The 27439-nt window shown below is 43.1% G+C and overlaps 1 protein-coding gene across 6 annotated transcripts; it reads right to left on the reverse strand.

Moving 5' to 3' along the window:
- Window positions 1-359: 359 nt before the first annotated feature.
- SEC16A (SEC16 homolog A, endoplasmic reticulum export factor) lies at window positions 360-27258 on the reverse strand. 6 transcript variants are annotated; one of them, XM_056504974.1, is made up of 32 exons: window positions 27149-27257; window positions 20728-23260; window positions 19504-20004; window positions 18635-18774; window positions 16250-16335; window positions 15448-15577; window positions 14153-14351; window positions 13082-13259; window positions 12537-12679; window positions 12049-12110; window positions 11690-11828; window positions 11201-11443; window positions 10867-10964; window positions 10238-10319; window positions 9969-10086; window positions 9631-9742; window positions 9265-9370; window positions 8706-8846; window positions 8510-8623; window positions 7740-7941; window positions 7301-7540; window positions 6520-6608; window positions 5982-6140; window positions 5653-5730; window positions 5376-5432; window positions 5096-5207; window positions 4663-4800; window positions 4486-4586; window positions 4041-4115; window positions 3358-3417; window positions 2392-2466; window positions 360-1991 (listed from the first exon to the last, which is right to left on the reverse strand). In XM_056504974.1, the coding sequence occupies exons 2-32, from the start codon at window positions 23194-23196 to the stop codon at window positions 1923-1925; spliced, it is 6516 nt and encodes a 2171-aa protein (XP_056360949.1). In that variant the 5' UTR covers window positions 23197-23260; window positions 27149-27257; the 3' UTR covers window positions 360-1922. The 6 variants fall into 6 exon arrangements, with proteins under 6 accessions (XP_056360949.1, XP_056360944.1, XP_056360947.1 ...); XM_056504969.1 differs by having other exon boundaries at window positions 19504-23260; window positions 27149-27258; XM_056504972.1 differs by having other exon boundaries at window positions 13082-13199; window positions 19504-23263; window positions 27149-27258.
- Window positions 27259-27439: the final 181 nt, after the last annotated feature.

Genomic DNA, 27439 nt, shown 5'->3' on the forward strand with positions numbered 1-27439 from the left:
TCGATTTTGAGCATTTCAGTAGTCACAGAATCACAGACTGGGGGTAGGATCTTGTAGATTGTCCAGTTTCCAACCTTTGCCATGGATAGACACACCTTGGACAGGCTCCCAGCCCTGTCCAGCCTGGCCTCGGACACTTCCAGGGATGGGGCAGCCACAGCTGCTCTGGACAACCTCTGCCAGAACCTCTTCACCCTCCCAGGCAAGGATTTCTCCCCAATATCACATCTAAACCTACTCTGATTAAGCCATTCCAAACACCAAACACTCCAGGCTGCTTTTCCTTACACAGATGATTCCCAGGAAAGATTCCTCCACTCACCTCACTAAAGGAATAACCACAAGAAGGAAGTAAAATGTGAAAGTGCTCCAGAGCGCAAAATATTTTATTTAAGAATTTACAGTGTCAAATCTTACACTTAGGAAAGACAGCAGCTCCCAGCTCAGAGGGAGCCTCCTTGAATGAAGTTGTTTGGCAGTCTCTACTGAAAGGAGAAAATAATCAGCAGCCTGGCTGGACTAGAGGAAAGCCAAGTGTCTGATTAGGTTTCAATTATAGAAAAGTAAACCACACTGACTGCTGTCCATGTCTGGAATTGAAAATGGACCAGCACACAAAGGTTTCTAATCCCCCCCCAAATAGTGTTTTACTTGGGCTGCATACAAACCTTTTGGGACATACATAAGGCTGTCACAATCTTAGAAAAGTGGTGTTAATTCAAGAAAAGAAAAAGAAAAAAATATGGGGACAAATACTGGCAATTTCACATTCATATTACTTCTACTCCTGGGCAGAAATTCAAGTAAAATCAAATAGTTTGGTGGCAAGTTCTAAATAAAATATGGCCTAATGATTTAATAAATATTTAAAGTTTATTTCTCTCTTTGCAGATAATTCAGATTTTTTCAGTGAATATAAATGCTGCATACCATGGTTTTCAAGATTTCCTATATTAAACCTAAAGATTTTAAAATCCATCTGTAGAGGTGTAATCCATCTACTTTTAGTATGAAATTTAGCTGTTAGCTATTTAAGACCTTGGTTATTTTAGTAAGGGAGATTCAAGAACAGATTATTACACTGATTCTGGCACTCCCAAAAGGAAAAAAAAAACAACTTTCAAGCTGTTACCCCCCAGCTGCAGAGTGCCAGCAGTTTGAGAGAAAGCAAAGTAACCGTATTGCACTTAAAAACAAACACTCACTCATCAAGAGAACAGCGCTGGCTATGATACAGAGCTCCTTCCCACTATACACTTGGCTTTACAGGTAGTCTAAACCACAAACTACATACAGACTAGGAGAGATCCAAATCAAATCAGGATTAGGTTACAGTCACAGTTTTCATTCAATATAGGTCGATTTATTTGGATGAGCTGTGGCTCCCTCCTGCCTCCCAACAACCAAACCAGCTCCTGGGTGAGCCTCTCCCAGGGGAACATCTCTGGTTCCACACTCTGGCTGAAAGCATCACGACTGTGCATGGTCCTCTTAAGGCCACAGTGTTACCTTACAATGTGGACATGTTTGTTTTTTGTTTTTTTACCCCTGCTGGGAGGGAAGCGTCCTTCAGAAATTAAGGAATCCCTGAAACTATGTCTTGGAAGGTTTAAAATAAACTTAAGGAATAAATTGCCTATGCAATTTACAAATAGGTTTTGTAACAGACAGCAACTATTTCCTCTCTTGTGTCTATTCTTTATCACAGCAAAGCTATTTCTAGCTAGGTTTTGAAAAGGAAAAGTTACATATATTTCATGTTTGGTAATGGTTTGCGTAGATGAGGTGCAAGCATGAAAAAGATCACCCATCATTAGACTTCTGTCATGTCAACTGCAGCTGATACCACATGCCATAAGGCTGAATAGTTCTTTGCATACTCAGAACATGAGTGAGGATTCCAAATACAAAGCCATTGTATTCTACTTCAATGTTGGATACTTCCTCTGTCCAATTCTTCCAAGTCTTGAACTTCCAGTGGCTGCAGGAGACTGAAAAAAGAGCAGGAATAAATAAAATATTTCGTAAAAATGTCATGCTGGAGACAAAATTTAAAAAATTCGAAATAAGTGAAGGGAAACTTGTTAACTTGGAACAGATGCTAGACTGATCTTTGTGCCCATTTAACACTCTATGTGCAACAACCCAGATGAAGCTGGTAAAGCACAAAATCATGTTTTGTTCAGAGTATAGAATCAGACTGGTTTGGGTTGGAAGGGACCTCAAAGCACATCACATTCCACCCCCTGCCATGGGCAGGGACACCTTCCACTATCCCAGACTGCTCCAAACCCTGTCCAGCCTGGCCTTGGACACCTCCAGCAGCCATAGCTTGTCTGGAAATGCTGGATAATAAGGATAAGGAAAAGGGAAGGTGAGGTCTTCACTCACTTGTGCAAATTGAGAGGGGTTGTAGAACGGAACTGCTCCTGCTGAAGGTGCCCCCGAGGGTGGAACAGTGGTAGCCTGGGAAGAGAAGACACTGAAATCAGACAAGGGCAGAGAGGCACCCCAGAGCCTCTCAAACGTGGTGTGCAAAGGTATACAGAGCAAATATCCACAGGAATAATGCCAACAACATGGAGAGCACAGCCTGCTGGAACAATTCCAGAGTGCTGGTACAGTTTGCATCCAGATCCAGAACAGGGCTGGCTTAATGTAGGAATTGGCCAAACAATGGCACATGCACCAACTGCAAAGAGCTCTGCAAGTCCAAAGCATGCAAAACCAACACAAGACACCAGTGCAACTCCACTCAATTAGTACCTTCTGCCTTTGTTAGTACACCTCAAGACTTGCCCCAAAATAAACACTCTATGTCAGGTTTGGCTTTACTAAGAAATATCAGAAAGGTTTGTGTCACCCCTTTGTGGTGACCCCACAGCTCTGGAACTTTCAGCAGAGATGAAGCATTCCTTTAATTCCTACAGGGACTTTTGCAGATGGTTTATTACCAATTTGAGACTGGCAGCAGCAGAATGACCGAGTTTTGCTTGTATTGAGTCTTTTTAGGAGGTTTGTTAGGTTTCGTTGGAAGATTTTTGGGTTTTTTTGTTTAAAATTAACTGATTTCTTTAGTATCCCAGAAAAAAAGATGATGAAATGATGTGACTCTCTTAGGAACAAAAATAAAAAGCATGCCTGGATTACATGCACTCTCATAAATACACAAAACCGAAGACCCTGTTTGAGTGTAAAAAGGAACACTACATCATGATCTACTTTTAATGATATTTCTGTGAAATGAGGGGGAAATGGCTAAAAGTAGCATTAGTATTTGAGCAAATGCAAAATAAAAGAGGGGTGGGGGGGAAAGTAAATAAGTCAACATAAATGAGAATGGCCAGCCACATGTACCTGATTAAAATGCTGGCTTACTTCACGTGATAATGAACTCATTGAACTAGAGCGCGAAAGCTACAAAACAGCAAGAACACACAAATACAAAAAAACACAAATAAAAAAAGTCGTCATGCATGTCACTGCCCCAAGCTTTCAGTTGTTTTATTTCATTGTCAAAGTCTCACTGCCAAAGGTTAAACCAACTTCAAGTTAAAAAAAAAAAAAAAAAAAAAACAACAAAAACAAACATAAAGCCAGAAGTTAGTTTAAATCAAAAGGACTTCTTAGAGCACGAAATTATGTAGGTATAGAAAACATTCAGTAGGAACAAAGGTCATGTTACTCTGCCTGGCACACAGCAACTTGTTCTTCTTTTGTCTGGCACTTAATATTAGTGAAATTATATGCATGCATGGAGGCAAGAAGAGACCCTTCAACTGCTACTGATGTTTTACTCTGAAAAAGGCTTTTTAAAGTATTTTTATAGGAAAAGGACATCACAGAATGTAGGATATGGAGGCTGAACTTCTCATATGGGCTTAGAGGTCTTTTCTGTAAAATTCTGGAGGCAGTCATATCTCAACTTGGCTACTTATCAGCATCTGAATCAATTACTTGTTGTTTTAGATGGCCCATTGTAAGATCACTACAATGAACTGTAAAAAGTCATTCATTAAATACTCTGCATCAAGCCTTACCTCGCCTGACTGGGAGCCATCAGGGTTAGGAACATGAAGTCCAGATCCAGGAGGCAGGGCTGCAGGGTTTAAGTACTGAAGAGAAACAAGGCATTTCTGTTTATCATCACTACTACAAGGCTATTCCCCATTTCCCTCAGACACCCCACTGAGGCAGAACAATGTTACAGCACATCAGGCAGGTGTAAGCTGCAGTGTAAGACTTCCCATGGTCTCAGCCCCTTTCCTGCACCCATGGAAGCTGCAGCTCTGCCAAATTGGGAAATGCAACCTCCCACTTCCATTTTCACTCGTATTTCCCTTCTGTTCTTTAAAACATTAAACCACAAACCCTACAACAACATCATGATTTATGTACCATAGCTGTGAAACTGCTGCTCAGAATTGTGAGGGGATTTGAATCAAAACTTTGAGACCTGTCTACAAGACATCCCTCCAAACCCACCTCTGGTTCCACAGCTGCAGCAGGGTCTGTGTTGGTTTGGTTTGCAGCTGGTGTTTGCTCTGCTGCTCCACTCCCTTCCACGGGCTGGGATTCCCCTGGAACTACAAAGGAACTAGGATTTAGCCACACACACCCCATAAATAACCAAAAAACCTCCCCAGAATCCTATCCACACACCTGAGTTTGGAACAAACACGTTGGCAGGAATGGGCATTGGTGCCAGAGGGGCAAACAGGTCTGATGGTGCAGGAACAGCACCACTTGTCTTGGTTCCTCCTGGATTCAGGACATCCACATAACGGGCTCTGCTCCCAGCTAAACCAGAAACATGCAGAAAAACAGAAATAACCCTTGTGTTTATCATGCCTGTGTCTACTTTGAACAGTTTGCTGGTTAAAGCATCTTTCAGGATCAGGAAATAACACTCCAGGGATACAAACAGGAATACCCAAGTCATGATACTGTGACAGCAGTGCAGGAGCTGAGCAAGAGCACAGCCAGCAACAGCCAAAGCTCCACTGAACTGCCAAAACAACCCAGGGAAAGTCAGCACTTCTGTCTTCATATTTTATGCAGGAGAAAGTCTTCAAATATCAGTGCTGGCTGTTACCTGCTCTCCTGGAGAACACATTGACAGAGGCACCAGGTGGGGCTCCAGGCCCAGGGGGAGCAGCCTGAGCAGCTTTAGGAAATCCTGTTGGAGGTGGTGGAGGAGGTTTACTCTGCAAGGGAGACAAAAAATATCCAGTCACATCACTGATATTGCACAATTTACTCTAAAGTCAGTAAAAAGCAGCTCTTAAGAGACAATAACAGATTAAAGAAAATTGTGTGCCAAGTACAGATTTTTGTTTTCCACTTGGAGAAATTATGAGGACTCAGATTTTTACCTCTTCTTCTGGTTCATCCAGATTAACCCAACGTTGTTTCTGCTCATCCCAAACAATCTGAAAGAAAATCACAGTCAAAACCAAAGAGCTCAAAGCAAGCTGCTAAAACATTTAAAATAACCGTAACTTTTTTAAAAAAATCTGGTCTTAAAATAAGAATAATCTTCAAAGTTTTGCAATCATTTGTTTACTCATCAAAACAATGTTCATCTGTCATCCAGGAGAACATTAGGAACAAATTCAACTGTATAAGGGTTTTTGATTTTTGGGGCCTTACTGATTTGTTCTTGTCATCTGGCAGGTGAGCCTCATTCTTTCCTTTCCCCATCAGCCAGCGAAACCAAGTTGCACCAGTCTAAAAACAAATTAAATTTACTCAGTTACTTCTCTCCCTCTCAGTTAATTCTTTACTTTACAGGGAAGTTAAAACAAACTTCCATGCAACAACACATTTTCTGTTAGAGACTTCAACTCTAAGCCCAGAGTTGCAACTAATAAGTAGAAATAAACAGTTTAGTCAGGACTTCTTAAGTAGTGTGGACCAGGAGTTACCACGTTTACTAACAAATCTCCTCCAGCTGTAGGTACCTTTCTAAGGAAGTTTACCTTTCTAGGTGCTGCCTCCTTTTTTGTTTCTTTTTTAGTGTCTTTCCCTGCAGGAGCAGAGGGAGGAGGAGAGGGTTGTTTTGCTGCAGAGTTGGATCTCTCCCGTCCCACAGAATGAGCAGAGGACTCTGAGGTTGTTCGGGATCTTTGCCCATAGCCCTGGGTGACAAACACACAGGAAAGCACAAAGTTGTCATTGCTGCAGTGATGGATCACATTTCATCTTGCTAAAAAAAGAAAAATCCTTCCTTGAAAAATTCATAAACAGAACAGGTCTAAAAGTTCTTACAAAATAAACCTTAAGATGGGTCTTTGTCCTGCTGCCTGGACATAAATGCATAATAAACATCAGATAACTATCTGACACAGCATTAATTTTTTATCAAGAATCACCACACAAAGACATTTAATCTGGTTCTTTGGGGACTTCTAAAAAACAAGCTTCAAGTCTTGCTGAAAAGCAATACAGAGCCCCCAAATCCTCTTGTGTTTGCATTGTGCTGCAATGCAGCTGAAGAAATGTGTGAAATAACTATACCATGTTGGCCATTCTGCCATAGAAATCATCCTCTCTCTGTTCAGAAAAGGAGTTTTGTGGAGGAGACTCTGGGGCAATTCTCTGCATTCCTTAAAAAAAAAATTAGATTATGTTAGCAAGGACACACACCAACAAAAAAAATCAACAATAAACATCCAAGCCTCCAGGGCCCACAATAGTTTTAAGGCAAACATTTTCACTAGTTATGAGTTTAGTGCTAGAGAGAACCTGGTTTTTTAAAGAGCAAGAGCTGCAATTGATCTGATTTTTTTCCTCCTGTCTGGGTTAGTGCTTGTTCTACACATAGGCCAGAGCATGCTGAGGGATTCAATCATCAGCATGGAGCAGTTAAAGGTTCCTCACACCTCAAACTCTACAAAAATTATATTTCCTTCCCTCCACATGTGTCAGGCTGTGCTGTCACAGAGTTAAAACTTAGCAGGGTCCTAGAAACTCATGTCCAGAGGTAGAAATCCCTAATATCACTTGGCAATCCCTTGGAAACAGAACTGCCAGTCTCACTGCACTCAGTGAGACTCAAATTATCTGAATCAAGGTCTAAATCACTACCTGCTGAGTATGCCCTCTCTTTTAAAGTAAGCCAAAAAAGCAGGATGAATATTGCAATTTTCTACAGATGTTTCTATACCACTATATGGTGTTTTAAAATTTCATTACCCAAAACATGACTATTTTTTAAATACTGAGATATTCTGAATTACTCCTTGAAACACTTCATTCCCTTTCTAAGGAAGAAAAGATGCTTATTAAGATTCCAGACCTGTTTCCAGTTTTGTCTGCTCTTCTGGCTGTGGCTCCACTTCTTGTGGTGGCCCTCCTGGGGGTAGTGTGGACCCTAAATACAGTGGGGACTGTTCAGCTCCATAGGGATTTGAAAATCCTTGAGGTGCAAATCCAGGACCTGGGCCAAGAGGCTGAGGAGCAACTGGGTAGAAGGGGACACTTCCCTGGTCACCAGGAGGAATCATGGCAGCTGAGCCATCAAGGACAGCCTGAGGTACTGCAGCATGAAAAAAAAAAAAAAAAAAAGAGTTAAGAGTTCTAATTAAATAGAAATTCCAGTGTGACCCTTTTACCCTCTGAATGATACAATGCAGAAGTGAAATCTCCCTGTTCCAAGCAGGCTCTTAAGTGGTTTCTTGTATCAGAAACCCAAAACCTTTGTTTTCTCTCTGCCATAAAGGATATGAAACACCAACCTGAAGGCATCAGCTGCACGCTCTGCATCTGCTGAGCCATATTGGGTAACAAGGATGCCAGCAAGGCATTCTCAGCACCTGGCCCCACGTCACGGCCTCCTCCCCCGTCACACTGACTGGCACGGTCCAGCTCAGAGCTGGGAGTGCTGCATTCATAGGGAGGAGGAGTGGATCTGTCTGTGTTGTAGGCTATTGCACCCTCCTGCAGGAAAAAACAAAATCAGACATTCAGTTCATAACCAAGGGAACACAGAGCAAAGGAAATCTTAGGTGTGAAAAGAGTTTTTCAGTGTTCAGTAGAAAAAACCCCAAATTCTCAGCCATCTATAAGCAAAGATCAAACAATAATTTAAGGGGTTTATTTGTTTTTAAATTGAAACATACTCAATTAGCTCAGGGTTCAAATTTCTAACACATCTCTTTAAATAAATGATAATTATTTCCACTCTGTTATAATCTAGTAACACCAATCCACACACAAGGTGTTTTTATGGCAAGCAGGTCCCCTGATTACTGCAACCTAATGAGTCCTGCAATTCTGGTATTAAGAAAAACCTCATATAACTTTAATTATTCTGTATTGAATCTCAGGGCACTAAAGTGTGGTAAATTCACTTGGTTTACACCATAACATTTGCAATTCAGGACATGAATATATAAGGTCACTTCCCATGTTTCTGTGATTAGCAGTGTAAACAAAACCATTTAAAAACTGAAATGATATTAATCCTTTAAAGGGAATACTTGATGCTGGAAAGCACACACCATACCTTGATCTGCCCATCCACATGTCGAAGTGTCACTAACCAGGAGGGTTCAATAAACGATTCCTGATCTGGCTTTTCTTTTATCTGAGGGTCAAACAGGCGCAGCTGGGATGACATCTGAGGAAAGGAACCATAGCAAAGAGTGAGCTCATCAGCCTGCAATATCCAGCCACAAACACTTCATCCTTCCTCCTGTTACCTGGATTAGCTGGCCAATCAGCACAGGGGAATAGTAATGTGGGTCTTTGAGGACAGTTCTGGAAATGACTTCACAGTAGTGGAAAGCCTGGGCAGCAAGGCCCATCTCAGCCAGCCGACAGGCATAGATGAACTTGAAAACCTGGGGAGGCAAGCAGGACAAATCAACCAAGTGATCACAACACTCTGGGTGGTAACAAACTAAAGGCAGTCTGACATCTCAGCTGAAAACTCAGATAGCTCATTATCACATCTAGAATGAAAATTCTCCTCTTCCACCTAATGCATCCAGTGGAAGTTGTCTATTTATCCACAGTTTGCCAGCAAATTCTGCCAGATTTTGATTTTTGGAATATAGAATTACAATTGATAAAGTTAAAATTCAGAAGTTCAGGATGTAGAGATGAAAAAAGTGACAACAGGAAAGCTATATGGCATTATCAACAAGTATTTCATGTTATAACAGAGAAAGTATTTGCCACACTGACTGCAGCATGAGAGATTAAAAGCATGAAATCTGCCAAAACAGAAACCAAACCAAAACAGGAACAGCTCCTCACCTGGAAATTGGGCAAGCAGCCAGGTTGACTTCCTAGTGACTGTGCATATTCATAGGCTTCTGTTCTTTGAATGGCTTCATTGGTGGCAAACTTCAAAAATGGCAAACTGTTTCAAACAAGAGAAGAAAAATGTTTTTTAAGCTGACAATAAACACAGATCTGTCAATGTCAGACACACAGCTCTGTTAGACACAAAATATCAACTACTACAGGACAGGACCTCAAATAGTTATTTCAAAATCAGCTAGTGAGGATAAGGGGAACAGTGCAATTCAGTCTTCCAAACTTTCATTTTTGCATTGAGAAAGTTGTGTTTCAAAAAAAAAAAAAAAAAAAAAAAAAGAAAAAATAAACAAAAAACCAAACCTGTGATTTGATCCAATTAGGACAAGCTTTGTTGTCTTCCTTGTGTAAACTCCAAACCCAACTTGGGCCATAAGGTAACAAAAATGAGCAGCATCCAGCAGGCCTTTAGAAGCTGTAGAGAAATAAAGGACAGAGCTCAGGATATTTCAGTGGCACATTCAGTGTCCTGTATTGTTTGGCTTTGCATTCAAATGCCTTCACAATAGAGACAAGCCCACATAAAACTGCTCCACTTTGTATTTTATAAAGAAATTGCCTGTTTGCAAAAAAAAAAAAATAGGCTGAGCAATCAAAGCTTTTCCTTCAGTCATCACCCTGTTCACTTCCCCAAGAGTTACCAAGAGTGTCTCCCATGGTAGCAATGGTCCTGGATTCCAAGTCCATATTATTGGTCAGGTTGGATAACACCATTGCTAGATGAGGCCTCCAGTCTCCCCATTTCTCATCTCCACAGCACTAAAATTAGAAGAATTACTAGGTCAAATCAGTGACTGCAGCTCTGCATGGGTGTTTCAACCTAAAAAGGATCAAAACAACTTCTCTGACATTCTGGGAAAGATTTCTTTTGGGAACTCCACTACTCCCTGCAGCTCCCAGTGAATCTTACCGTGGATGCAGCTGGCATCCTTCCAGACATGAGCTGGTAAACAGTCTGCAGAGGGTCATTAATTGGGAGACTGTTGGCAAATCTACAGAGACATTGCAGAGAAAAACAAAACACAAACATGGGGTAAGCAGTTAAAATGTACTTCAGCTCTCAGTGGCAATTAATCTAACCTAGTTCAAGAGAAGGAAATGCTGTGTGAAAATACTACACTGAAGAGGAAATTACCCAGTGAATAATGTTCAAAAGTAGAACATTCCCAGTGAACTGGTTCTGTCACTCTAACATCAGTCAGCCCAAAATAGGAAAACCTCTGGATTCTCCCCAAGCCAGCTAACTTTAACAAAATTGACAGTTGAGTTTTTGCAGTTTTTTCCAAGCAAGGCCACAGATTATATTGTTCAAATACTCCTTAAATGGATCAGGTGGAACAGAACAACTTCTCAGGTTTAAATTCATAGCCAGAAGACCCCAGCATAAAAAGTAACAAATGACAAATCAATACACAGGTAAAATTAATGCATAAATCTTGCATGAACCACTATGAATAACCCATGACTTTAACATTCTCCACCTCATTAGCAGAACAGGCAGTCAAATTTCAATTTTTTAATCAAAAAGCAACCCAGTACCTGGTCATCACTCTTGCATGTGTCCTGCTGTCCATTTTGCTGGCAAGGAGCAGAGCATGACCCCACAAACCATGCTTCATGGCAGACTCCAAAGCATCCTAATAAAGACATAAATCAGTTTCCTGGGAACAGCTTCACATATTACTCACAAAAACCAGTTTTACAACAGTAAATTGTGATCAAATCAAAATATGTTTGTTTAGATAAAAGCTAACACAGAACTCCAATTTTTCTTTAGATTATGAACTGTAGGGTAAATGTGTAAATGGAGTGTAAATGAAATGTTACATGCACTACAGAAGTTGCTAAAATAAGAAGCAGCCCAGGCACTCACTTTCTTACGGCCATAAAGCAGCAACTCCCTGAATCTCTCAGTCTCCTTCTCAAAACTGTCAACTGTGGTTAGAAGATTATCAGTGAGAAAAGAGAGCTGGGCTTCACCAGATTCCTCTTCCACTTGTTCCAAAGCCTCATTAGTGAAATCAATCAAATTTGCCTCATTAGGGGACTTCCCAGGAAGCCACACTGTTTTATGATCTCGGAGCAGAAGTTCAGCCAGGTCTGTTCCCACAACAGTCTGTGTGTGTGGAGAGAAAACAAAAATTGAAAAATCTGTTATTTCAACACTGCCTGCATTTTATTTGGCACTTCAACAGCAATATGTAAATATCAGCATCTCTGATGAGTGCCCAGCTTACACATCCTTCAGTCTGTGACATATTCCAAGATCAGTGACTATAACACATATTCCTGACCTTTGCAAAAAAACTATTTGTGTACAAAATACTTCAGCATAGATAAAAACTCAAGCAGTGAGACATACCCCATTCTGCCTGCACAACAGTACAATAAAGTCCCAAAGAAGACTTGCAGATTCTTTGTCAATTAAATTTTCATTCTTAAAGCACTGTGCAGCTTTACTTTGTGCAAAATTAATAACATCCACTTTATGTGTCTCATCCCTGAGGGGAAAAAAAAAAAAGAAAAAAAATTTTAATGGGACAAATGTAAACATTCAAGTCATTATTTGTGATTAGTCTGAGGAATAAATTTGAAGCTCATGTATTATTTAAGCAGGGGAAAAACCACAAATATCTTAAGTCAGTTTAAATCCTGTAATTTGCAATGAAGAAATAATTTCTGAATGTATGAAAATTATTTCTGAAAACTGTAGAAACATACTTAGCAAGAGGACCAGGAAAGGCTCTCATCTCTTCTTGCTCTGGAGAATGTTGTAACATAGTCTAAAAAACAAATATAATCCATAAGAAATTCTTGTAACTCTAAATTTTGCTTTTTACAGATAAAACCCCCAGAGCTGAACATAACTCATTCTGTAATCAAGCCTCTTAAGCAAAATACAAAGGGTGACTTTGTAGCAACCTGCACAAGGATGATAAATTATGAAAATTACTTTACATTCAAGTTACTCTGTACATCATCCTGAACAAAATTATAAGGTGCTGGATGATCTCATCATGACTCAGTCATCTCTCAGAGGAAAGTAACTTTTAAATTTACTGTTTTACTTATGATTACAGCCCAAACAGATAAAGATACTGACACAAAAAAAAAGAGGAATCAGGAAGTTATAGATTCAAGTTCCCCACTCCCCTTCCAAAAGAAAAACCTCGATTCCTTTACTTTCCATTTTTCCTTTTAAACTTTACCTCCATGCTGTGGATTTCAACCAGAGCTGGCTGACCCTCAGAAGGCAGGTTTGGCAGAGCTTTTATTAGGAAACCCCCAGGCCCAAACCTGGCACAGATATGAGGCACTGAAAATTTCTCAGGTGTTGAGGGCCTTAAAGGTGCTGAAATGGGGAGAAAAGAGAAAATAAGAACAGGTAACCTGTCCTGCAGCAAAGTAAACTTGCTGATGTATTTACCCAATTCAATAATCCTGCAGTGTTAGTGGAAAACACCCTTATTGTTATTGAATTTGGCTGAACTTTCTAAGAAACAATCAGTTCCTTTATAATCCCAAAGTCCCAAACCTGAAGATTTGCAATAACTAGAACAAAACTAGACTCCAGAACTTTAAAATCCAGTTATTTTTTTCAATGCAGGGACTTGGATTGTTTGTATCAGACACATCCCTGTCATCTGTGTACAAACATCTAACACATCTTCAAAGAGCTGAACAGACATCAACACTTCAGAAAAGCTTTTCCAGAGAAAGTGTGGCTTTCCCTCACTCCCCAGCATGTCCATACCTTGTTCCACAGCTGCCCAGCCCGTTTCAGCAGGGTAGCCATAGTCTGGGAAGGGCTGCTGTCCATCAAAGCTGGGGTCAAAGCCTCCGTAGGGATACTCTGCGTGGAGCGGGGCTGCCTGCGCAGGGGGTTCATAGGCATTACCTGTGAGGTCGTGATTGCTCCTGTACAGCTGGCTCTGGCAGATCAGATTAGTGAGGGTTAGCTGGGAGTTACACAGAGCAAGCAGCACATGCACACAGTGAGCATTCCTTCCTGCCAGCTTCTGTTCTTGTGAACCAGCCTTACTGCACCACTGCCTTGCAGAAAGCCACCCTGTGAGACCCTTCTGTGCAGATAATTATCTTTGTCTTCTCCCCCAGTGTGGATGGTTCAGACACCATCCAAACTAAACTGTGGGGGTTTCTGTCGGGTGGACGGTCATCAGGACAGACTCAGGAGCTCTCAATATTCTGGTCTTGAAGTTTGTAGTTTATTATTAGGGTGTGGGTATATGAGAGAGAGAGTGTAAGAGTAAAGAGAAGAGAAGATAAGAGAGAATCGAGAATAGGGAATAGATAGCGAATCCCCATTTACAATACAATAAGTATTCTTCTATGTTGAACATTCTAATTTCCATTAACCAATCTACTACAATATACTACTTTCCTAATATTTGCATGCAACCTATAGGAATCACTAAATTACCATGTTTTATGGCTTTCTTATCTATAAACCTTATCTCTAAACCTTTCCTGCCATACTTGGAACAGGATGTCTGTTGGTTCTTTGGTATTTGTGGCATTTGGCATTACCTAAACAAATGAAGGGGCCTTAAACCTTCACATGGCTGTTTTCAGCCTCAGAGTAGAAAACTGCTACCATTTCTAGCTCACTTATGGTTTCAGAACTTTTTGCTGAGCACTCGTATCTACAAGGTTTTTCTATCTCCTCCCCAACACTGAACCAACGCGGTCGCTCATATTTAAAAGCCGTTTCTAAGGTTCAGGACAAAAGCAGCGCCCTGCAGGGGTTAGTGCTGGTAGCACAGACAGCTGAGGAGGGCAGGTGTGCGGGTCTGGCAGGACGCACCTGCTGGGAGCGGGAGCTGAAGCTGCTGCGGTGGCTGTGCAGGCTGCGCGAGCTGCGCAGGCTGTGGCCCGAGTGCTCGCTGTGCACGCTGCGCCGCTCAAAGTCGTCGCCGTAGGGATCCCGCTGCGGCTCCGCCTCGTCGTCAAAGCTGCCCGTGAAACGCGGGTCGTAGCGCCAGGTCTCGTCGTACCGCTCGCTCCTGAGGCACAGAGACAGCAGGGACTCAGCCCCTGGCACTGGGAGATGGATCTCATCCACGGGCTCTTCATCACTGCTACACTGAGGCTGCTCTCACACTAAACAAACTGCCATTCCTTCACAGAGCTCATCCAGATTAGTCAAGATCAAGACCAGCACCATACTCAGAGTGTGTTCTAAAAATATTGCTATTAATATAATATAAATTAATATAATATTAATTCAATATTATTATAATATAATTAATTATAATTATATATTAATGATATAATTAATTGTAATTATAATTATATATTAATATATAATATTAATATAATAATATATTACAATATATATTATATATTATATAATATGTATTATATATAATATATAATATACACATATATACATAGATATACTATATATAGTAGATATACTATATATTACATATATATATATTATTATACATACATTACATAATACATACATACATATTATACATATATTATAATAATATTATATAATATTAATATTAATATAATATAAATTAATATAAACTATTGCTTTAGTTCCAGCTCTCTCGCTTTTCTTCTCTCCTCACTGCCATCGTCACTGCCCAAATAAAATAAGAGCTGCTGTACCAACATCAGCCCTGCTAGGACCTCAATCAGAGCAACTTCTATTTTTAATTAAAACTTTACTTCTATTTAGAACTCTATACCAAAAACTTTTAGCATAAACTTTAACATTTGTAACTCTGTGCATTTCAAGACTAATGTGCCTTTACAATAAACAACTTTATAGCAACTAAAGCTACTCAGCTCTTCAAAAAAAAAAAAAAACAACCACAACCCAACAAATGGTGTCTCAAATATCAATAAATAATCTACACCCCACAGAATGTTCAACTGATCTAAAAACAAGTGCTGCTACCTTCAGTCCTTGTCTCAGAGTGATGTGACAGCTCATCTGGTTTCCCTCTATGACCAATGTTAAAGCTACAGAAAGAACTGGCAACACTGTGAAATATGTGTAACACTGCAGTTTAATGTGAAACACTGCAGTTTTCCAGTCTGGTCTGGAAAGAGAACTGGGAGAACATGGATGACAGGACAAACCTGCTGCCATAGGGATATGCTTCTCTCTTCTGGTAAGGGTTGTGCTCAGCATCATACCAGTACCTCTGGTCATAACTTCTGGGGTCTCTGTACCTGGGGTCATATGGGTATCGTTCCCAGTGACTTGGATCTTTGGAAAAGAAAAAGAAATGGTTCAGATATCTGTAGGTTTTGCCTATCATCTTTTTCTACTCCTTTCTCTTTAATTATAAGCTGGTTTGGTCCTGAAGCACAGAGCAAAACCAAAGCAATGTACTTGAAGCTACATAAATATTGCCACTCTTTTTAGTTAAAAAAAAAAAAAACTTAAAAAATCAATTTCACACCTTTCAGAGAAACATGGCTGTGATAGTTAGCTACTCTTGAGGGGTCTGTGTTTGTCATCAGATCTTTTCTAACATCTTTAAAACTCAATCCTACTATTTGTTACACAGAATCTCTGTGAACAGTCTGCAGAGTGCCAAGCAAAACATCTCAGGATGTGGAGAGGTGTTGCTTAAAACCCTCCCAGGCACTACACAGGCAATTACCTCCTGACTCCCAACGCCAGCATGTCTCAGGGAGCACTCAGATAATGATGGACAAAACCAAAATCCAGCTGTGAGTCAACTTCTGTTTACACCCACCTAAAATTCACTCTGCAGGTTTGCCTTCAGGTCACACAGCAAGGACACACCCCAGTGAAAGGCAGCCTTGCAACACATGGAGCAAAACTGTTCTGTACCATCACAATGGAGTTTTGCACAAAGGAAAGGAAAATCTATAAAAAATAAAAAAATCAGAGTTCTTTTGGACATCTTACCTCCATAATCATAAGAGTTTGGGTAGTAGCCTGAATAATAATCACTCCATCCACTTTTTCCATAATAATCTTCTGGATACCCTTGCCTGAAAGAAAGCACACAAGTAAAAGGAAAAAAAAAAAAAAAAAAAGTTGTTATTCCTCCTAGATCTCTTCTAAATTCAGCAGGAGGTAGGAAAAACTATGCCACTATTGATTAGACAAAGATTCATAGTTAAAATAATGCATTTCCAAGAAACCAAGGAATCATAAAATTCAGATTTTACAACCCAATATACCACTGAATTGTTGTGTGCCATCAAAAACTGATAGTCTTTAGCATACAATAATTTAGTGGCTTTATAAACTGCTTTGGTGATAAGTTTAATTACTTACAGACAATTAATCACAAAAACTACTGCTATAATTAGCATCCTTTGAACTGTCTCAACAGAGAAGTCAATAATTTAACAATTCATTAAGAAATAATAGCTGCTCCAAATTTAACAGTTTTATTATACAGTTTACAATGAGGAAAATAATAATTTATAGAGCTGGTTGTCCAAACAAGCACAAAAACCTGGCTAAAACCAACACAGCAAAGTAAGAGTCAGCGTAGAAAAAAACAATATTTCTTCTGATTAAAAAAGAAAGATGTGGCCATTATTTGAAATATCATCAGCCTTTATTATACAACATTTTCAGGTCATCATCCTAAAATTTCTGAAAAAAGCCAGGGGATGAATGATAGATGAGAAACGTGGTGTCTACATGTATGTGCATGCACATGAATGTATGTATGTATACATCCATGTATGTTTGTACCTACACAGGTGGATTAATCTCACAAACACACCTGTGCACACACAGCAGGTGAAAATATTTAATGCCAGTGTGGAGAGATGGAAACTTCCAGCTTTCACTACAACTGATCCTACAACTGAGAGTGCAAACTCCAAAGTGGCCCAGCGAGCCCAGGAGTGTGGGAAGCCTGCTAACACAGCACTCACTCTGCAGAGGAGGAGGTGTGATCTTATCACACCAGCTTTAGCCACCCAACCAGTCTCCCCAGTCTCCTGCAGAGAGATCTTATTCCTTTCTCCAAGCAGAGTTCACAAAGCTGCATCACCACTGCACATTCAGGGCAGTTTCACACACACAGTCCCTGTCTGACTGCACTGGCACTCACACATCAGCCCTGACACAGCCACTTTGATCAGGCTTTGATCTGCCCACTGCCACGCAGAGAAACTTCAACCCCTTCTAAAAATAGGAGAGTACACACCAGGAAGTGCTACTAGAATTTATCATCTCGTTTCAAGAGCTCACAGCACACTTAAATTCACTTAAGAAAATGGTAAAAGTTATCACATGGAGCTGCAGCCATTGATTTGTTCTTCTCAAGACCAAAATACATCTGTAATCTTCTGGAGATGGTGAACAAAACACTCTATTTGTAATCTGATCACTGCTCCATGAGTGAACTACCAACAACAGACAAACATCATAAAGGGTTAATAATTTCCAGACAGGTAACAGGAGTTTCTCTGTTAGAAGCTAGAAACCCCTCAGCAGGACAGTAACATTTTGTCATTAATTTGAACTTCATACAAATAACTTACACAATTATCACCATAAAGCAGCAATCTCTTCAAGGTATTTTGCTGCTTCTTGCTTGAGTAAAGATTTAATCCTGCTTTTATTTAACATTTTCAAGTAGCATCTGAACACATTGTTCCTCTCTCTAAAATGTCTTTATTTTGTATTAATCAGACAAATCAAGGCTTCTAAGTTTCCCTAATCAAAACCTGCAGTGAAATGAGTGGGTGGGACATGCCCACACAGCACCTCTGCCACCTGGACCACGTTCTGGGAGCTTTGTGAAGAAAGCTTATCCACAGCTCAGGGAATTGTCACACAAAGGGACCTGACACAGCACCAGGATGGTGTCACCTGACTCACCACACTCTTCTGAGCACCTGAACCATTGTGTATCCATGGTGCTGAGAAGGCAAATCCTACCCAATGTGCAGAAGAGCCATTCGTTAACAGAACGAGGGGCCTCTGCCTAAGTGCAAGGCAGAAAATAAATGAGTATTGATTAATAACCCCATGGCCTGCACTGCTCTTTCACAGCAAACATCACTGAGGCTATCTATCACAGTGACTTCCTGCCTGGCAGAAACACCAACAACCCCCAGAGAACTGAATGAAAGGAATAACAAGCAAGGGAAAAGGCAGGGGAATTGTATCCTCTCCAGACATTTGATACCATCCATCCCTAGAGCAGCACACAAAGACGTTTTGAATTCCTCTCTGTGGTTTATGCTGTAAAACTCTGTCAGGCATGACAACACTCCCTGCTTTGGGGTATCCAAATCCTGCCTGAGGTTAGGAATGACACACCTGGAGGAGGGTCTGTCAGAGCAGTGGCTGGCCCTGGAGCTGGGCCGCTCAGGCTCGGGGTAGCGGTAACTGCCGGGCTCCACGTAGGCGCTGCTGTCGTAGTGTCGGTACCGGGGGTCGTACTGCCCATAGCTGTCCTCCTGCAAAGGAACAGGCAAGGCAAGAGGCTGCACACCTCCAGCATTCACAGTTCACACCAAAAAACATCTGCCCATTGCTGTCCTCCTGCAAAGGAACAGGCAAGGCAAGAGGCTGCACACCTCCAGCATTCACAGTTCACACCAAAAAACATCTGCCCATAGCTGTCCTCCTGCAAAGGAACAGGCAAGGCAAGAGGCTGCACACCTCCAACATTCACAGTTCAAACTAAAAAACATCACCATTCACACCTGAAGAGATGCAGGTTAATAAACTACAGTTTAGCTTTCATTGCTTTTTGTGGCAGAAGTTGTAGTCAGGTTACCAATATCCTAAACTTAAGGAAAAAAACATTATATCTAGACTAAAGGCACTTCAACCTCTCTACTAAACCATCAATAATTCAGGCAGCAGATAGGAACGAAGTTTGAGCACCTAGACAGTCAAGACAGTTATAACTGTCAACTTTTTCCAAAAAAACAAACAAATTGCTATGGGCTGACATCTGTGCCAACTGGAATTGGTATCAGCAACTACTTAAGTTTCCATAATCTTTGCAGTGTGTTTTGTTACTGCTGTCTGGATTTTTCCTACACTTAAACACTTAATATGAATGCTCTGCTGAATGTTGATCGTGACACGACAATTTAAATTAATAAATTAATAAAATAAAAAAAAAAAGAATTAATAACAGATACTAAGGGGGAAGAAAGGGAAAAGTAAAAACTTACCATGTAATAAAGGTGAGCTGCTGTCCTGGGGTCTGCAGGAGGATAAGGTGGTGGATATGGGGCCTGGTAAGCATCATAAGGATGTCTGTAGTAGTAGTAAGGGTTCTGGGGTGGACCAAAGGCTTCCTGAGGGGTCTGAGGAGGGGGTGGACGCTGCAGGTCTTGCTGCCCGTTGGGTGGCACTGCCTGAGCAGTGGTGGCAGGAGGGCCTGTGGCAGCTGGAGCACCTGGAGGCTGTTCTGACACTGGCTGCTTCCCAGGACTGGTCTGGTCGTACCTTGGCTGGGCTGAACCTGCCTCCTGAGGCCTCCCAGGCTGGGGACGGTTTCCCAGCACCTGGTTCTCCCCCTGCTGCATGGCTTTAGCCCCTGTGGAAATCTGGGAGTCTGGAGGAACTGAGGACTGCCCAGATGTTGGTGGCTGCATTTGAGCTGCTTGCATTTGTGGTTGGGGTGGCAGGGCTCCCTGTGCTACAGCCTGGTGCTGCACATCTTTTGTCACCTGTTGATAGAAATGTTGTTTGTCAGGCACCTGCCCAGCAGCACTGGCTGCCTGTTGGACTGGAGCACCAGAGGGTGGCTGATTGTGAACCTGCACTGAATGACTTGTGCTGCTTTTCTCCAAAGTCCGTGCCACTGTGAAGTCGAGCACTCCAGCAGCTTCTTTGCTACTTGATTGGTTTGCAGAATGATTAGCCTGTGCTATGGAATTAACAGGGGGGACTAGGCCACTTGCACTTCCACTGGGAAGATTTGTCCCAGGAGAAACCCCTGGCTTGCCAGCAAATTCAGGAGCAAGGCCTTCCATATTAACATTCTTTTGCCCTTCTGGAGTCAAATTAAGAGGAGTTTTCATAAGCAAGTTTGCAGGCTGATTAGAAGCAACATCAGAAGAATTACCAGGACTTTGTAATAAATTATGTTTTAACAGATTAGTATTTGGAAGTGCATTGACTAACAGAGATCCAACTTGCATCACAGGTAACGGCATGCTTTCCCCAACAGCATGTGAAGTTTGGGGACCCACTGCAGGCTTGTCCCCAACTCCAGAGTCCTTCATTGGCTGATTGTTTTCATTGTTGCTTAGCTGATTAGATAGAGAAATAGAAAAATTAATTGGCTGAGCCAAGTTATAGCTTTGATTAGGCTGAGCAATCAGGATAGGCTGATTTTGCAAAGACTCTGTAGGTGGAGAAGACAATAAACTTGCATAACCAGAACTTGCCTGAGACTGAAGTGCTTCCTCTTCTCCCATTTTGGGAGGATTCTCAAGATTTTCAAAAGTTATATTTCCATCCTGGGAGTGCTGCACAGCAATACTCCCTGGTTTACATGGCTGCTGATTAGACAGACCTTCTTCTGGTGGCTGGATGACTTCCACAGTTTGTTTGGCAGGTACATACACTGCAGGAGCAGCAGGAGCTAGGAGAACATTCCCCCCAAAATTTGGTAACTCATTGTGAGCCCACAAAGTTGTAGCTGGGCTATCACACTTCTTAACTGCTCCCTGAGCTCTGGTTGAGGACCGTCTCTCAGATACTGATTGTATATTTTCCACAACAGGCCCAGAGTGCAGCGCGTTTCCAGCTTCCCCAGTGCCTGCAAGAGGCCCTGGGTGTACCTGAGGCATGTAAATTGTTTCCAGATTATCTGGTGGCTGTTCAAGATTGCCAGGGGAAGCAGCAGGCACTGCTGTGCTCTTCTTGATATTCTTTTGGTTTGAGTGGTTTTCTCTCAATTCAACCACCATCTTTGCTTGGTCAATCTCTGCAGGTTTTATACCAACTCCATGGGACCTCACTGGTTCAAAAGAACTATTTGCACTTGTCTGAAACACTCCTGTAGGCTTAGGAGGACTTGGAGTGGGAGGCTGGGATAGATTGCCGTGGTAGTTCTTGCTCAGGTTTAGCTCACCTGAATCACCTCCCAGAGGAGAGGAGTCAATCTGTTTGAAGAAGCTGGCAGAGGATTCCTCATCAGGCTTCCCAATTTCCTGCTGGATGAACGTACCAACCTGCTCTGGGGGCCGTGCCGAGCTGGAAGTGCTCCTGTGGCTGATGCTGCTGTAGCTGGAGGAGACGCTGTCGGGGCGGCCGGGGTGAGGTAAGGAGTCAGGTGCCTCCAGGTTGGGCCCTCCCTCAGCACGGCTCCCAGCAGCGCTCTGGGGCAGCGCCTGGCCCGGGAAGGGCCCGTACCTGTACGGATCGGGGCCGGCAGCGGGCGGTGAAGCCTTCATGTTCTGTGGTTCACTTGGCAGCACCTCCTGATTCTGAATGCACTCCAGGTTCTCCACGTTTTCGTACTGGGACCCAGCAGCTGTGTCACCTATCTGTGCCTTGTCATCACCCGTAAACAGAGAGTGTTTAGCAGCCTCCTGATGGCTGACAAGTTTAGGGAAGTACTGGCCATCCACTCCTTTCTGCACCATCTCACCAGCAGAGCCTGCACCCAGCTGTGCCTGAGAGACAATGTTGGTTGCCACCTGCTGAGGATGCACAGGCTGGTGATACAGGGAGGCTGAATTTTGCTGACAGGCATCAAACTCTGTTTTTTCCATTACATAATTTTTTTCAGATGAAAGTATTTCTTCATTTTCTGCCTCATCCCCTTTAAAAAACATGGAGAGTGTTCCTGGATCTCGATCTGTAGGAATAGATCTATTTGATGTTTCAGACATAGCTGGAGACTGGTTTTTGGGGTTGTTTTCCTGAGCTGTGGGATGGACAAAACCAGAGTCTTGCAAAGGTGGCTGGGGGTAAAACTGCTCCTGGTAAGGTTGGCTTAACCAAGGGTTACTCATTTCTGTGTTCTGCCTAAACACATTTCCTGGCTGGATGCTGTTCATGTGATGACTGCTGTTTGCAGGGCCATTTTTGCCATTCTTCTCACAACCAGCAGGTAAAGGCGCTTGCACGTTTTGTGGAATCCCTTGGTGCCCAGGACCCTGTAGGACATTTGTGTGTGGAGGAGGGTGAGAAGCACTGACAGGAGGCTGGGAAATGTTCTGAACATCAGTCTGAGGAGACGGCTCAGGATAGGGCACAAAATTCCGAACTGGAGACTGCAGATTCCCCAGGACAGGCCTCCACTGGGGCCCAGACTGCTGGGGAGGTGGTGGGAAGAGTGCTGCTGTGCTGGGTGCTGAAGGTGCATCACTTGGATCCCTGCCAACATCCTGCCTAGCTCCAGGTTTGCTCCCTGCAGGCACCATTCCAGGATGCACACCGAAAGAATTTTCCACTGCTGCTCCTGGGTTATAATGCACAGGCACTGCAGGCCCACGGAGTCCGAGATCAGCACTGGGATGTCCTTCTGCAGCACTATTTATAACATAGCCCAGGGACGGAGAAGGAACTGGAACATTAGAAAAGGTACTGGTGCTGCTCCCTGCCTGAGCCACAGGAGCTGCCAGAGACGTGTGTGGTCCGTGAGGGCTGTCCCCGCCTCGGGGGGGCGGGGGATGCACCAGGGCTGGCTGCGGGAAGGCCGGGGTGTTGCCCTTGGAGGGATTCTCCAGAGAGGAGCCCTGGGGGGTTTGCCTGCCGAAAGCAAACGGGTCTGTCACGGGCTGCACCGGCGCTGCGGCGGCGTTGGCCCGTTTGCCCAGAGGGCTGTTCCTCCAGTACATGTTGCGAGCCACGCTGGGAGGAGGAGGAGCCGCCCCCGGAGGGACGGGCTGCGGTGGCTGCTGCATGGAGCCTTCTGGCAGGGTCACACGGTGACAAACAGCAGGCAGCAAAGGGACCTCTTCTTCTGCCCTGCTGAGACAACACAGGTACAAGTCAGTTCCCTTCCTCACAACTCCCTCTTTCTTAAGTGTGCAACACTTAACCAACTTCTGTTTTAGAAACAAAATCACTCGAAGAATTTGAAGTCTCCCTTTTCTTCAGAATGCCCAAGGAACTGACACACTCTACACTTGTATTTCTAAATCCAAGTCTGGCATTAATGAGTGTAAGCCTGGATGGAATCAAAGCACATGATTTAACAATTCTATTAAATAAATCCAAGTAAGATTAATGAGACAGTTCAGACCCTCCAGTGGTATCCCACTGTCACATTTCCCAGAAATATGCATCACAGACAGGACAGCAAGCAGCCTGGAACAGCGCCTGCAGCACCATGCCCTGCTCAATTTAATTATGGAGAGTTGAAAAGTCATTATCTAACTCTAATTCTGCTAGAGATGATCTTTAGCCCTGCTGCACTGGCACTCCATGTGAATGGACCTTTTGACAGGTAAGATGAGAAGCATCCCAAGAAGGAATGCATCAGAATGTTATCACCTTCAACAGTCCACTTTTGGTTTAACCAAGAAAACATCGTGTGGCACAGCACTGTTATTTATTTTGAGAAAGGCAATTGTATCTTCATCACAAATATTCTCTCTTCTAGATGGGTGCTGCATAACAAATCTGCATTTAATGATAGAAAAACAATTGACCACCCCCACCTTTCAAAGACCATTCTCACTTTAACACCAGTGGGACTTTGGCACAGTATCAGGGTTACAGCTGCACTTTGGGGTGGAAAGGACACGCTCAGAAGTAATCCAACCCCAACTCCAAACAATACCAGGCAGGAATCTGGTACACAGGAGGTTCAGTAAATTCATCAGAGTGTCTTTTTCAATTTTATCACATTTTAACAATCTGGGGAGGATGGAGGCTGACAAACCAGAGAAATCCATCAATACTTATCCAGTGGAGTTCAGTGAAGCATTAGCAGCCTATAATAATAATGTTTTCTCATGGTACACAACAAATATTGTTTACAGAGTGAAGTACCCACAGCAATTGCTCCACACCAGATGCACTTCTGCCTTTAAAAGAAAAAAGTTGTGCAATTCTTATTTGGAGTTCTTCTAAGATTCAGCATCTTGTCTTAAGAGTAATAAAAGGGAAAGCCAAAAAAGTCAGATGTTTGTAATCAGGACAAAATTGTAATATTTACTTCTGGTTTCTTGTTATCATAAATACTATATGTATTTAATGGAAATTTATATCTAAAAAATTCCAATAAAAAGCACACTGACAGTACCACAGCACACAGACTTTACTGGACATCAACACCCAAAGAAAAAAGTCTCCAACAGCCCTGTGTGTAACCAGGTCCCTCTTTCAGAGTTAACAGAGACTCTCAACTTCTTCCCTCTATCCATGTATTCTACAGCCATATTTAGAGTGAAGACTCCATAAATTTGTATTTTATTAAGATGGGAAGGACAACACAAACCAGATTTCAACAGAAATATTAGAGCTCCATCAGTTTCATACATTACTTGCATGTGCCTTCACCATTCTTTCTAAAGCACAGCTGCTGAATTCCATCAAGGAATGCTTACAAAAAGGTTTCAGGACTTTGTAGTCTTTTCTCCTGTTACAATCCTGAGGTGAAGGTTTTCCAGCTGGCCATGCTTACCAGCCTTGCTGCCAGCCATGTTTCCAGGAGATCCTTGCCCAATTCCCATCCCAATTTCCACATGCTTAAGGAACCTCTGGCTGTTCTGAGCATCCCCATTTATTTTTCATTATGTTCTTTGTTGTCTTAACCAGATTTTAAAAATTTCTCTCTCCCCTCCAAATAAAAGCATTATGCAACATACTTTGTCCTGGGGAGGAAAAAATCCAATTAAATCATCTGCCAAGGCATTTATGTCCTGGAAAGCACAAACTTCACTGAATAAAATATTGGTATCTACTAAATTGTTCTGTTTTTCATAGAAAAGTTGTTTCTGAAATACAGCTGAGCACAAAAGCCAACCTAAATACCCACTTCCAAATGTCTAATGTGGACTTTACTCCTTGCAGTGTCTTATTTTTAAAAAAATCCTAATACTTTGGCATATTTTTGTAACAGCCAGTACCACTAATTAGCTAATAAAAAGAAGTGTAAAGTCCTACTTTAAGGCAGAACTTGTCATTCTCTAGCAGGATCTTTGATGGTGCATGACAGAGGTTCAATATGAGGGATCAGCTTCCTCAGAAGCAAAGTTAATATTAACAGACTGCACACAGTAGTAAAAGCAAGCAAGATTGAGGAATTGAGTCCAAATAAAATGAACATGCCCATGTCAAGAAGATAACATGCCCCAAACAAGATAACTCAGTGCTACTGACCCTCCCTTGTGCCTCGTCCAGGATTAACAGAAATGCTGATTTTAAGGAATTTAGAAATCACTATACAAGTTAAGAGCAATCCATTTCTGCTTTATCTAGTTTGGAAATTCTTAACTTTCAGCTGGTTTATTAATTGATAAATCAGAGCAGCCTGCTAAACATGAGTCACCAGGAATAACAATTGCAGAAGGTGTTTCCAGGCATACCAAAAAGACAGTGCCAAAGAGGAAAAAAAGATTAAAACCCTCTAGACAAAGCCATAAAATTAATTTTACCTGATGAGCTTTACAGCTTCATCTATAAAGAAATAATTTCTCTAGGGGCAGTTATTTAAATCTACCTAAATAAATTACTCTTAAACAGAATAACTATGCCCATAAAGCAGGTTACAGAGGACTAATGTTAACTCTCATCCTCATACATGAGCCAAATAACTAAAATGTGTTCATGCACAGATTCCTAAGAAGAATAAAGTGACAAAAAAACCAAAACCAACTCACTGTAATCTCAAATACAGGAACAGCTGGAAAACAAGATTTGCAGCTTTAAAATCAGCAACTACTTTTCTCAGTTTTATCTTACGTAGACAGCTGCACATCTGCACACATGTGGGTGACAGATTGAGCACATTCTGCATCATTCACACCCCTGACAGATTCCTACCGGGCTTTTCCTAAACAAAGTTAGAAACGTTATCCTGTTAAAATGTAGCAACAGGACAAGGGGGAATGGATTTAAAGAGGCACAGGGCAGGTTTAATGAGTTGTCAGGAAGAAATTCTTTCCTGGGAGAGTGGGCAGAACCCGGCAAAGGTGCCCAGAGAAGCTGCGGCTGCCCCTGGATCCCTGGAAGTGTCCAAGGCCAGGCTGGGACAGTGGAAGATGTCCCTGCCCATAGCAGGGGTGCAATTTGATGATTTTTAAGGTCCCTTCCAACCCAAACCAGTCTGTGACAGCACGAAAACAGCTCTTTGGGAATCAAAAGCACAGAAGCAGCACAAAGCATTCCGTTCTATTCGGAAAGGAGCCCGACCACCAGCTCCTCACCGCAGCGGGTCCGAGGCTCCCAGCAGCCGCACTCCTGAGTCAGCACCAGTTGCACAGACCTGTGGCACCTGACAGCTCGGAAAAACAACCCTGACCTGCGACCAGCGCTGCCAAAGGGGATCCGTGATGGCCAAAAGCGGGCGGACCCTCCTCCGTCCCGCACCCCACGGAATAACCCCTGGGGTCCCCGCCGGTGTCCCTGTCCCGCCGCCCCGCTCGAACCCACCCGGAGCGACCCCAATCCTGCGGGAAAAGCCCCGGGCAGCGCAGCCCCACGACTGCGGCAGCGCCTTCGCCGCTCCTTGCGGCACACAGCCCGCCCCGGCCGGGGCTGCGGGACCCGCCGCTCCCTGCGCCGCAACAGCCCCGAGGCCCGGGGTGGGCACCGGGAACACCGGGGCCCGCAGCACCCGAGGCCCGGCGCTGCTCACGCAGCCCACCCGCCACTCGGGGCCCTCCCTCCGGGCACGCCCCGCGGTACCTGGCAGCCGCCGCCGGCCGAGGCCCCTCAGCAGCGGGCGCGGGCGCCGCCGCCCCTCGCGGCCCCAGCACCGGCCGCCGCCATCTTGGCACATCCGGCTCGGGGTTCCGCCGCCGCCGCCGACGTGTCACGGCGCGGCGCGCGATGACGTCACGGCGGCGCGCGCACCCGGCGCTGCCGCTGCTCGGGGGGCGGGACGGGCCGCGGGTTCGAGTCCCGGTTGGGGCGGCGGCGAGATCTAAAGTCACAGGTTCGAGTCCCGTTCGGGGCGCCTCGTCCCGGTGCCTCCCC

This window comes from Oenanthe melanoleuca, chromosome 17 (assembly GCF_029582105.1).
Source record: "Oenanthe melanoleuca isolate GR-GAL-2019-014 chromosome 17, OMel1.0, whole genome shotgun sequence".
NCBI lineage: Eukaryota > Metazoa > Chordata > Aves > Passeriformes > Muscicapidae > Oenanthe > Oenanthe melanoleuca.